At 45.5% G+C, this 13526-nt stretch overlaps 1 protein-coding gene across 3 annotated transcripts in view; it reads right to left on the bottom strand.

Moving 5' to 3' along the window:
* The window catches only part of PLXNA2 (plexin A2), a 324357-nt gene that overhangs the window by 85416 nt on the left and 225415 nt on the right, over positions 1 to 13526 (bottom strand). For all 3 annotated transcript variants that reach the window (XM_075909971.2, XM_075909972.2, XM_075909970.2), the window contains exons 10-12: positions 13314 to 13514; positions 9747 to 9843; positions 7450 to 7640 (exon numbers count right to left, since the gene is read on the bottom strand). In XM_075909971.2, the coding sequence (XP_075766086.2) occupies positions 7450 to 7640; positions 9747 to 9843; positions 13314 to 13514 (489 nt within the window). The remainder of the gene's footprint in view (positions 1 to 7449; positions 7641 to 9746; positions 9844 to 13313; positions 13515 to 13526) is intronic.

Raw genomic sequence — 13526 nt, 5'->3', positions numbered from 1 at the left:
AGTCCTCACATGATGCTGGGAACACAAATGCCAGAGCACTGGTCTGGGGCATACAAACAAGAGTGCTGATCTGACAGGAGAGAGGGACGCTAACTGCTAACAGGATAATGGTGAAGATTCTTGCAGTGGGAATCAACCATGAGCTTAGTTACATGGGCCAATATAAGGGGCCAAACTCATCTCTCTGTTCCACTGATTCAATCCTGTTGAACACAGCGCTAAGAGCCTGCTTATCGGCACCTTTATAATTCAGACCCCTGAATATGGAGCACATTGATTTTACCAGCACAAGCAGAACTGTATCTTCCCTCCCATATCAAGCTCAGCGTCCACTTAGGTCAATCCCCTAAGATTAAATTCCCCGCAAAGACCCCTCCTGCCTCTAGCTTTGAAGGAAACACACAGGCTGGGTTATGGAGACAACAAATCTGCAATTACCACAGCTAAGCTAATATTATTTTCTGAGTCGGACAGTGATAAAATATTCTAAAGCTACGCCCAGCCCACAGCTAGCATGAACGGAATCCCCAGCTCAGATCTTGTGCAGCTTTGCTGCCAGTTATTTTGTGGTCGGGGTGGGTATTTTACATTTTGTTTCCTCTTGCTTAGTGTATGGAAGGGAAAATAAGACTTCTTAAATGTTACAACTGTCCGAATCACTTAGTATGAGGGAAACAGCCGCTTTTGCTCCCAGCATCTTGCAACCCAGCCTTCTGCAAAGAGTACAAATGCTTGTAGGAAAGAGAGAGAGAGGGAGTTGTAGTCTATTGAAGGGGCAAGGGGAGAAGTTTGCTCATTGTTAAAAAATTATTGAAAAAAAAAAAGGAAACAAAACACCTCAGAGATAAAAAGTTCAGGCTGGCAGACTGGGGGTTAGCACCACACGGTGTCAGATAGAAGCAAGCAGGTGGTGCTCTCATTTCAATCGCTATATAGCCAAGGTGACATTCAACCCCGGAGCAAAGGAGCAGCACACACATCCTTAAGTTCTCCTTAAGCCTAAACTTAAGCATATGCTTAATGGCTTTGCAGAATCAGGACCTTAGTAAAGGGCCCTAAACCAAGGTTGCAGTGTGAGCCAAGAGCTGCAGGGGCTTTGTGCCCAGAGAGAATATTCTATGGGGGAAGATTCTTATTGGTGCTTTGATAGGTTTTTGTGAATTCCCTGCAACCCCCTCCCCCGACTACTACTTTTAAAAAAAATTAACAGACACTGGCCTGTGGAAACTTGGCTGCTATGGCACCAGAGACGAGACAGCTGCAGTTCAGAAAGACCTCTGGGCTGGCAGCACCCCACGATTATTAGGGGAACAAGTGAAATGTGCTTTGGCTTAGTTGTGAAGCCTCACAAGGACCTCTGTTCACACTAAGATCAAGACTGAGCACTACCCGAGGGATCCAGCCCTGGACTGACCAGTCCTAGATGATCAATACAGGCCTTCACCCATCAGGGTAGGTAGGCAGAATACCATGCTGTCGAGTGAGATGAAACTTTTAGGCAAGCCCCTACACACCAAGGTCCATTCTGCTGAGGTACCTTTAGTGAAGCCAGAGCTTTGCCCTTTGCCAGTTTTCCCACTCCCGCTGGCAATGTGTGTGTATACCAGCTGGTTGTCCCCGAGGTGGCTGCATTTCACTGTGGTGGTGCATGTTCCGTATTCTGCAAGGCGCTTTGAGATCAGTAATACTGAAACGGCCTCACGGAAAACATAACACATCATTCAGTTGCCAGAGAAATCCACTCATCTCTGTCAGGTTATAGCACAAATTATTCACTGATCATATCTGGGGCCCGGAAGAGATAACCATTCTGGATTCCTGCCTGAGGACACGAGTATCTATGGTGATAACTGGCAGAAACACAAGTGCAGACACTGTGTGCACACAAGAGTGTGTGCACATCCATGCATGCATCCATTGGGGTGACACAGCTTCAGGAGAAGGGTAAGCTGGAGAGAAATTAATGTTGCAAGGTTCAAATGTTAGATTCGGAGACTAGCACTTCCCTGTACTAGAATCTCGAATGCATCTCATTGTCAAGGCCATATTCTGCTCTGTTTCACTAGTGTAACCCCTGAGCCCCGCCACATGAAATTGTTACTTCCAATTTGTAAAGAGAAGAATAGAGCCTCTCCTCTCTTGCACTCTGTTGGAAAATGTAACATTGCCTGAATCCTCCTTTTCTGCTGAGGTTAATGTTTCTCATGATCCTAAACCACAGGGAGTTAGTGCAGTTACACGGCTGGAGAAAGCATTAAGAAGGAAACCAACAAAAACTTGTCACAGTGGGTCAGGTGTCCTGTCGCATTGCAATTTGCCAAGGCTTTCCTTTTCTCTAGGTTGAGCTGACTAGGAGCTCAGATGCACGACGGTATCTTCTGTCAGAGCCAGCTATCAATGATTCCAAGGGGAATTTTATGACAGCGAAGGTGCTGGGGAATGAGAGTGACTGATGAGCTCCTAATCTGGCTTTTATACAAATCAAAAGACTCCCAGGCTGTTTCCTGTTGAGGGAGGCCTAGAACACATGCTCCCAGGGTTGGTCTGTAAAACCAAGCTGCAGCCTGTAAAATAATCCAAAGTTGAAGATGGATTTAGGAGCAGCAGCAGTCCCTGAACTGATTCCACCAAGCTTTGGTGCTTGATTTCTTAACCTTCTGATCTCTTTATACAATCAGCACTGCCATTATCCTTGCTCTTCTACAGCCCTACAGTCCTAGCGCATTTCAGTCTCAAAAACCCAGCAGGGGTGGAACTATGCAAGAGATGGAAATGCAAGCGCCTTTCTGCTAAAAGCTGGGATTTGATTAGCTGGAAGGCATCTGGAGGGGTTTGCATACCAGGCTCCAACAACAAAGGATGACATGATAGGGTTCAAGTATGACAATCTCCCATGTTTTCATAAGACAGACAAGGTGGGGAGAATTGTGGTGTTTGTGCTGAACACGGGAAGCTAAACCATGTCTCAGCCAGAGAGGCAAGTTCCACATAGTTATGCTGAGTGCAGTTGAAGAATTCAGTCTTCCCTGGCTGGAAGATACACTCCCAGCTGTAGGGTAGACTAAGGCCATATCTACATTACCTGCTGGATCAATGGGCAGCAATCTATTCAGCGGGATTGATTTATTATGTTGAGCTTAGATATGATAAATCAACTGCTGAGTGCTCTTCAATCGATTCAGGCACTCCTCCAAAACGAGGCCGCATCTCCACATGCTGGAGGACCGATGCTCTGGTGATCGATCCGCCAGAGTTCAATTTAGTGGGTCTAGAAAAGACATGCTAAATCAAATTCTGAGGGCACCCCCATCAGCATTGGTAGTCCTGCTCCTTACTAGCAGGAATGTTTTTCCCATCAAACTCCTGCTGTGGGGCTGCCCCAGAAAATCGGTGCAAGATTCATTGACTCCAGCTATGAAATTCATGTAGCTGAAGTTACATATCTTGCATCGATTTTCTCTGCCAGTGTAGATCTGGTCTGAGAAGAGTAAGCAGAGTAAGAGATGGGAGAGTGTCTGCTCTCAAGTTACCACGGTGAAGAAATCGTGGTAAGCAGATCCAAGTACACTATTTCAGCTAAGCTATTCACATAGCTGGAGTTGAGTAACTTAGGTGGAAGGCCTTACTCATAGAGACCTCAGCGTAGGACTGGTTGTTGTTAGCTCCTTAACTCCTCCCTCTGTGGCTTAGGACCAATCAAACTCATGGGAACATAAGGTAAGAGTGGCCATACTGGGTAAGACTGTCGGTCCATGTAGCCCAGTATCCTGTTTTCGGACAGTGGCCACTGCCAGGTACCCAGAGGGTCACATTCAACCCTAGTATAACCCCTCAATTCTGCCCCAGAGCTTACTGCTTGCTTTCTTCCCCCACGTCTCAGTGTGGATCCTGTGGCACTTTAGACACTCCCAGATTTATTAGGGCATAAGCTTTCTTTGATAAAACCCATTTCATAAGATGAACTGGAGTGTAATGGGATTTACCCACAAAAGCTAATGCCCCAATACATCTGTTAGTCTTTAAGGTACCACGGGAATTGTTGTTTTTGCAGATACAGACTAATATGGCCACCCCTCTGAGCCTCTTCACTGGGGCTTGTGACCATTCGCTTAAGTCTGAAGTGTTCAGCAGAGAAATGGCACCATGTAAATTATAAGTATTATTTTGTGTTTAGAAAAGCCTCTGTGTCTGTTTCTCTCTCACAATTAGATGATGATGGAGTGAAATTAATCAGAACTTGACACCTTAAAACAACAAGTGTCCTTTCTTGTCACAAGGTAAGGAATCGAAGCATTATACAACAACAATATTGAAAGCACAAGGAGGGAGAGTAATGATTTAAGGGACAAGAGACGGAATGAAGGGAGTATATCTGAAAAAAAAAAGGCATCTGAACAATCAATCACAGGTGTTAGACTGTAGTGTTGTTTCCAAAGGGCAATAGTGAAAGCCCCATCTTATGAGACACCCCCAAGTTTATACAGCAAAAGCTGCGCACAGGAACAGGTGCAGTAGCTAGATTCAGGCTAACAATAGCAGGGAAGACAGTGAAACCTTTAAGGCAGGGTGGTGAGAGGTGTCCATAACCAAGGTCTTGGCTGGGCTTGTGTGCTGAAGGCCATGCTGTGCTATCTTCACTGCCCCTGTCATCCCCACTAGCTGGATTCAAATTAGTTTGGGTAGGCCAGCTGTGAAAAGCTTTTGTTGTGTAGTGTTATCTTTAAAACACTGATATAGGTTGAACCTCTCTACTTGGGCCTGACTACTGCTGAACAAGAGAATTTGCCCAACCAAAGGAGGTCAATATTGTATTGTCTAACAGCATTGCCAACACTGCAACTGCTTACTGGGCTCTGAGAAGACATTTAGGGGCACATTAGAGCTAAATAACTTTATGGGACCATGGGAAACTTGGCGACACCCATGAAAAGTGAACATCTGGCTAACAGAAATCATGCCGGACCAGAGATGATAACGGACCAGAGCGTGCCAGACTAGAGAGGTTCAACCTGTATTAGAGAAAGCCCTGCAGAACAGACTCTAGGGAATTATCCTACGGGATATACAAGTGGAGACATTCTGATTTCAGCCTGCCACTGAGGCACCTGTACCCATGCAAACTCTCAGTGCAGGCAGGCCAATTGGTATTTGCCCTGGGGTAGCTTACTCCTAGTTAAAACCAGGCGAAGCTGCATCCTTCTAAATGGCTGCTTGTAGCAGCTCACCCTGTCTATATCTAGGCTATGTTTACACTGCAGGCTTCTTGCGCAAGAGTGCGTCCACACTGCCATGTGCTTTTGCACAAGAGATGTGTTTTTGAGCAAGAGCGTCCATGGCAGTGTGGACGCTCTCTTGCACAAGAAAGCTCTGATGGCTATTTTAGGCATCGTCCACACTGCATTCTTGTGCAAGAGGGCTTATTCCTCGCGGGGAAAGGAATAATTCTTGTGCAAGAAGCCCTCTGTTCCAATGCCTTACTGTAAATTTACTTGAGCAAGAATGCACGTGCAGTGTAGATGCTCCGCAAGTTTTTGCACAAGAATGGCTGTTCTTGTGCAAAAAACCTACAGTGTAGACGTAGCCCAGAGGTTTCCTCTGAAGGTTGTAATGGCCAGAGCAGTAAGGTCTTTCCCCTTCTAGCTTCTGTGAGTGTATGAAAGATGGTCCCACATTTTAATTTGTTAGTAAAGATGTACCCAGTTAGAACCCAGCTCTGCAGACTCAACAGACATGCTTAGGTGTCCATTTAATGAGAACATAGGAATGGCCACATTGGGTCACACCAAAAATGTATCTAGCCCAGTAACCTGTTTTCCGACAGTGGCGAACATCAGGTGCCCCAAAGGAATGAACAGAACCAGTAATAATCAATTGATTCATTTGCTATCACTCATTCCCAGCTTCTGGCAAACAGAGGCGAGGGACACCATCTCTGCCATCTCGGCATCACCGGTCCTCCATGAATTTATCTAGCTCTTTTTTTTAATCCCGTTAAAGCCCTGGGCTTTACAACATCCTCTGGCAAGGAGTTCCATAGGCTCATTGTGCCTTATGTGAAGAAATACTTGTTTTAAACCTGCTTTCTATTAATTTCATTTGGTGAACCCTAGTTCTTATGGTATGTAAAATAGTAAACAACATTTCCCTGTTTACTTTCTCTACACCATGATTTTTATAAATCTCTCATATATTCACCTCTCTTCCAAGTTTGGAAATCACAACCTTATTAATCGCTCCTCCTAGGGAAGCTGTCCCATATCCCTAAAATTTTTTATTGCCCTTTTCTGAACCTTTTCCAATTCCAAGATATCTTTTTTGAGAAGGGACAACCATACATCTGCACATAGTATTCAAGATGTGGGCAAACCATGGATTTATATACAGGCAATATGATTTCCATTCTAAGCACAGAAATACACAAATACAGATTGTTCTATGACTATCTGTATCAAAATGTAAACACTGAGGGGCTGAGGCCTGGTCGACACATAGAACATGGACAACTAGATGTTCTATTGGTCCTTTCTAACCTTAACATTCTATGATTCTATAACAACAAGTTATTTAAAATAGTGCAAACTCCTGTGTGAACATACTTATCTTAGCTAAACCAATATAAGTTTAGTTTACGCTTAAGTCCATTATGAACAGCTCTTTGCTAAATGGAAAATAAACCACTCAAACTATAACAATGAATTATGCAGGGTTACACTAAACCTATTTAAAAACTGATTTAGGTTAAACTGGCGCTGCTACTTTAAATTGGTGCAAGTTTGCGTGCTGAGGTAGTCTGATTGTCCTTTGTGCAACCATTCTGATTTGGTAATACTGAATGTTATGACCCCTTTACATTCATTTTGCACTGGTGCAAATGACAACATCTAGCGCAGGTCAACGGAGAATTAGACCTCGCGTTTGTCATGGAAACCAGCTAAACAAGACATCAAAGGCTTCCTGGATCCAACACTTCTGATCTGGCCCCAAAGAGCTACCACCAACAGTACAAGCATAACCGCAACAACTGCTTACAGTGAATAATTCCTCCAGGAGACACCTTGTGGAGGACCCTAACTCCCTTGCTGGTTTGTAATACAGAAAAATCAATTACAGACTAATTACCTCCCTGGTTTAATTAGTATCCAAAGAGCAGGGCATAGCGTGCACCCTAGTGCTGAGAGCACAGCCAGACAAATGAGAGGGAGTGGCAGGCAGCGCGGGTGTAAACCCCTGGACACACGCTAATGAAGCAACAAATTCATTCTGCAGGAAGCAGTGGCGTGTTTTATTCATTCTTCCTCGGAACAGAATGGAGCATAGCTTGTATCAGGGCTGCACGGGAGGCAGCCAGAAGCAGACACAAACCCACCTGGTATTTAAAGCACGATGAAGTGAAACAGAATGCGCCAGGGCGGACAGACAGGCAGATTCGTGCTGGCTGGAGTCTCTTACCTCGGTGATGCGGGGATTGGAACATTTGACGTTTCTGCTGGACCAGTCGAGCCAAGGGTGAATGGGGGAGCTGCAGTGCTGCCGGAGGGTGCACTTGGCCTCTCCGCTGCACCAGCCGCACTCGAATTTCTGATCTGCTTTCAGGCACAGGCCGCAGCTCTCCCGCTGGGCAGCGCATTTGTACAGATGAACTGTGGAGCAGGGAGAAGCAAGGACAGAGCTGGAGATTAAATCTTCAGGGCTGAATGAGCTACAGCTGCTTACAGATGAAGATGGCCCACGATTCCCTTTCACTGATGAAAAGACAACCTCACCAGGCGGTGGTGGAGATATGGAAAAGAGGGGGAGGCACAGAAATAGGGGCTTTGGGGGAATGAACTGACAGGTTTCTGATGTATCTGCCTTGCAGCTAAGTGCCTGTCGATATTCTGCACAACTTGTGGGGTTCTGTCCCTCACATTTTTTTTTCTCCAACAAGCTAATCACTCCCTGCCTCTCGCTCTTCAACTCGGCCATTTTTGATTGCCCACGCTATTGCAGATGACCAGTTGAACAGCCCCAGCTGGAACATAAGCAACACCGTAGTTCAAGAGCCACAGGGAACATTTATCAGGCTCATCAGAGCCACCCCGGGGGGGCTCTTAAGCCTTCTCGTTCCTGCTTATCCTTTTTCCAGATGTTCTCATATGATTGTTCCCATGCTTGCTTTGGAAGGCAGCTTTCAAAACCTCTTTGTTTAGCTTAGTCCACCACAAAGGAGCGCATTGCTGCACTGTCTCCATTTCCAGGGAGCATGGCAGGGTCTCCATCAGGGCCTCCTGTGTATCAAATTCCTTAGGAAATTTCAAAGCATTCCAAAGCAAACACAGCTCCAGTGTGGATAAACAAGAACCTGTTAAATTGATGTTCCTGCTTCAGCAAAATGGGACTATTAACGGGTCTTTTCAGGGGGTTCATCTGCTGCTTTCAGTCTATTTTACTCTGCACTGCACTCATTTTTGTCACAAAGCCATTTTTTTTCCCTGGGACCAGCTCTATTTTCCTCCTCTAGCTAGAAGTGGAACAGAATTCTTTCTTTATCAGGGCTTGGCTGCACTGTACAGCCAGAGCTGGCTTGCTTCAGAGCAGGGCACATACAGATTTTCTACAGGTCAATTCTTTTAACAGGTCTTTTATAAATCAAGCACTGAGGCAAACAGAAGCAAAGTCCATAGAATGAAACGCAGTATCCATATGGGCTACTGATATTACTGAACACATAATAAAAGGCATCTACGACACACACACTGAATTTTCACGTGATCAGAGGTTTCAGACCTAATATCCTGGTTAAATTGACGACCCTAAAATTATCACAGGCAATTATATTTGAGTTATGTTCCCACATACAAATGATAAAACACGTTGGGATCCTACAGGGCGACGGATGCTGTATAAAGCACAGAGCTGTAGGGAGGCCAGTGCTTGCTTAGGGCATAGAAACTGAGCTACACTCTTATTTTTAGAAGGAATCCCATTAGGTTAGGGTTGATGTGCCTTGGTAAGTCAGCGCACAAAGAGAAACTTGGACTGTGGCTGCCCATGTTCTATAGAGAAACAGAAGGTTTTGCAATCTGCAGAGCAGTCGAGCATATTTCTAGGGTGTTACATATACTTAATTGAAAATAAAATCCAGAGGCCATGGTGCTGCTGCTGCAGATTTCTAGTCACTTTTTCTTTATGCTGAGTACACATTGTTCTCCCTCTCATGCCAGTTAAGTTCATGCATCGTTCCCTTTGGTTGAACTGTGCAGAGCTGTTGGGCATGTGCATCCCACCGGGATTCCCAGATTCCAGTGCCCTACATGAAAACCTTAGCCTCAGCCTTGTGGACAGCTGAAAGTATCATGAGATGAGGAGCGCTGGTCACACCACACTGACCTGTGACAATGGGGCTGGAGGCAGGCACATGCGGCAGAGCTGTCTCTGAGCTGGCTGCAGGTCAAGATGTTTTGTTAAAGGCATTCTTCTTGCAGTGCTACGCTGCTGTCACTTAAGACCAGTTCTGGAATGCTGATAATCTGTGACATGGCTAATTGGGAGGGGGGATCTGGGGAGAGTCCACCAGAATGACTCTGGGTACAATGGTACTGTTTCTTGGATGTCACTAGCAAGGTTCTAGCCCAATCTTCCCATGAATAGAAACGTCTTTTTTCCATAAATGGGCTTGACCACATACTTCCCAAATCTTGAACAAGTCCCCTCCACTGCATAACTCAAGGGTAAAACACTGCAGCAGGAAACCGAGCACCCATTACCTTTCAAATCCTCTGGGTTGTCAATAATGAAGTTTCCATTCCAAACCACAGCAAAATCCACTGCTAAGTTGCTTATGTCCATCCCGTCATAGAGATACTAGGGAACAAGAAAAGAAAGAAATTTCGGGGAGGTGGTTGGGAGGATGTGTCAGGAAGAGACACCAGGAAGGAAATGATTTTTTTTTAAATCACCATGACAACTTTTTGTGACGATGTCTGAGTGACTGACAATTCACACTCTCATATCTAGGATCCTGCTTTGGGTCCACATAATGAGACTCATTTCTCCTTGCCAGGGAAATATAATTAAAATCAGTTGATGGACCCTGCAAGAGGCAATAGATTAATTATCCCAGACACGCTGGCTGTTCTCATAAATACATCCCCACTATTTAATGAGACTAGATTGAGGTTCTGCACTGTGGCTCTTCTGCCCAGGAGACAGACTGGGCCAACTTTCCATCTAGCCTCCACCCTCCCTCGATGTAATCAGGAATGTACCAAAGTGCTGAAAAGATCTGACAACTGACTATGGAAATTCAGTCAGTGCACCCTATGCAAGGGGGAAGAGAGGGAGTTTTCTAAGTCACCGGTTCAAATCCAAATCAAGGCTGACTGGAATGCTTCACCTTCTGATGGGTGCCCACTGGTCATAGAGATGAGTTTGGAGGTCTCTGACCAGTTTCCAAGTGGGCATTTCACAAGTGCCATCATCGTAATTATCACATATTAGGCCCTATGTTGGCAGCCTTTATAGATCAACTAAAGTCTCCAATTCTCCTACAAGGAAAACGTTGGCTGCAAAAAGCAAGCATATTAAAGAAACCCTCCACAAAGGGCATGACTGTTCAGCGTTTCCTTCCTCGCAGATTACTTATCTACATTTGGTCCACATCAGCCTTCAAGCTTTTAAGCAAGATGAGAACCTGAATGGAACAAGTAGAGGAGGAGGAGTCAGGGGGCCCAACTTGGACACTAGCTCCCTGTGTGGTCTTAGGCAAGTCACTTAGAGCTCATCCACATGCAGAAGCTGCACTGGCTTAACATAGTACTAGAGATGTAGCCGTGTTAGTCTGGTCTAGCTGAAACAAAAAACAGGACTATGTAGCACTTTAAAGACTACAGTCCAGTTCTGGGGCCCCCACTACAAAAAGGATGTGGACGCATTGGAGAGGGTCCAGCGGAGGGCAACCAAAATGATTAGGGGGCTGGAGCATATGACTTATGAGGAGAGGCTGAGGGACTTGGGTCTGTTTAGTCTGCAGAAGCGTAGAGTGAGGGGGGATTTGATAGCAGCCTTCAACTTCCTGAAGGGAGATTCCAAAGAGGATGGAGAGAGGCTGTTCTCAATAGTGACAGATGGCAGAACAAGGAGCAATGGTCTCAAGTTGTGGTGAGAGAGGTCCAGGTTGGATATTAGGAAAAACTATTTCACTAGGAGGGTGGTGAAGCACTGGAATGGGTTCCCTAGGGAAGTAGTGGAGTCTCCATCCCTAGAGTTGTTTAAGTCTCGGCTTGACAAGCCCTGGCTGGGTTGATTAAGTTGGAATTGGTCGTGCCTAGAGCAGGGAGCTGGACTTGATGACCTTCTGAGGTCTCTTCCAGTTCTATGATTCTATGACTAACAAGATGGTTTATTAGGTGATGAGCTTTCGTGGGCCAGACCCACTGCCTCAGATCAAATTGTGGAAGAAAATTGGCATGACCATATATCCACAATTTGATCTGAGGAAGTGGGTCTGGCCCACAAAAGCTCATCACCTAATAAACCATCTTGTTAGTCTTTAAAGTGCTACATCGTCCTGTTTTTTGTTTTGGCTTAACATAGATCTACTTATACTCGTTTAGCTTGCACATACATATTTACCAGCGAGAGCTAAACCATACAAGCCTGGATTAAACAGACATCAAAGTAGCTCCACACAGTTGCTCTAGTTTAACTAAATCAGTATAAAACCACACCATTAGATATGTTGTTACAACTCTGTGTAGACTAACCCTTGAACTCTCTGCTTCCCATTCCCCATTTGTATAAAAGCACAACAGGATTGCCCTGGGGCAGGGCTGCTCTGGGTATGTGTTACTTAGGTAATGTTCATAAATCACTTTGGATAGGAAAATGACTATATCGTATGTATTAATTTATTATCTAGCCTGCTATAGGGATTTACAGAAAGCCAGTGTGGCACAAATACCCAGAGAAATTTAAGACAACTCGGAGCTTCATTAATAAGCTAAAAATATCCACATGGGCTGTTAAAATAGATCTGGAGGTTTCTGGTTCCATATAGAACCCTCACTGATACATGATGGGAAGTGAGAAAACCAAACCCTGCACCCAGCTCTTCTTCCATTTGTAGCCTGTTGTCTCCTGCCAACAGACAGAGAGGCCCTTCCTCTAAAGTTCGGAGAATGGCTTTTGTGAAGAGCAGAGGTGTGCACCATGCAATGAATGCAGCTGAATCTGTGTTTTGTTCTCTACAACATGCGAGAAGGATGGCAAAAAAAGTTAGAGCCGTCCCTCCAAGAAGTACGATGCTATTCTCGGTTACTGATTCCAATGGCATTCCTACAGGTTGGGACCTTGCTGTACAATCTCTTGGGCTGTAAGCTGCTATACAGTTGGCCCTCTGTGTGTATTTCTTTTGTGGCTTCATCCACAGAGTTTGTATCACTCTGCGGCACTGTATCTACTCCCCCAGCTGAGTCCCATTCCCTTCTTTCCTAGCATTACGCACTCCGTTAAATTGCTGAGACTTGGAATTTGACAGCTCTCTGATCAGAGGCCTACAGGTCTCCCTCTCTCTCGCCAGTATGAAATATCTTGCCTTCTCACCTCTGTTATATTCCTTTCTCAAACCCATCCCTGTGCTCCTGCCTGCCTTGCCTTCACTGACCCACTCACGGTCACTGACAGTGAGTTGGCACATAAAGGATCTGCACCCGAGCAGTATAATTAAACACTTCATATGCCTATAGCAGATTCCCATCTGGAATTCACAATTAGTTTAACCCCTAGTTTTATTTATTTTTAATTATTATTATCATCATTCTCTCTTCTTTTTTTAACTTTCACCTTTTCCTCTTCCAGTTAAATTTGCCTTATTCACAGTGTCCTCTTGCTAATGTCGAGATTGGGGTGACGGCTGTATTAGCGGTGGGATGGCTGGTTTAAATAAAACAAAGAGGCATCTCTGGTGCGTGTAAGTGGAAGCATTGCCTAGTGGACAGAACACAGTGATGGGAGCCAGGAACTCCTCCTGCATTCCAGGCCCAGGTCTAAGAATGACATCCTCTGTGGCTTTGGCTAATCCATGTCACCGCACCTGTATGTAAAGATAACAATGCTTACCTGCCCTCACAGCATGTGGGTTAGTCAATGGTGCAGGAACAGACTCTACAGATCCCGGACAGCCTCATCCATTCAACTCTAAAGCGCTTGCATTCTAGAACCCACTTGGAGCATGGCTATTGGCTGTTGGCCTCCCTTTGTCCTGTCCCTCCCATGTCTTCCTCTGATGGGCCCTTCCCTTCTCCCATTCCACCCCTACTGCCCCGGCCCCTTACCGAACTGTTCTGGCATTGGACGCTGGAGCTGTTGAAGCGTAGAGCTGGTACCCGATGAATAACTCCTTGGATGTTGAGGACACATTCATACCCACGCTGGCCAGACTGGGGCTGGGGCAGGTTTCTGGCTTTCAGTGTGATGGGCTTCACCTCCCCCACCGGGATCAGAATCTCTTCTGTGGGAAACAGCTGTGGGCAGTCCTGAGAGGAGCA

Source organism: Pelodiscus sinensis, chromosome 27 (assembly GCF_052426305.1).
Source record: "Pelodiscus sinensis isolate ZL-2025 chromosome 27, ASM5242630v1, whole genome shotgun sequence".
Classification (NCBI taxonomy): domain Eukaryota; kingdom Metazoa; phylum Chordata; order Testudines; family Trionychidae; genus Pelodiscus; species Pelodiscus sinensis.
Note: the sequence above shows the minus strand (reverse complement) of the source record. Positions and strands in the feature narration are given on the sequence as shown.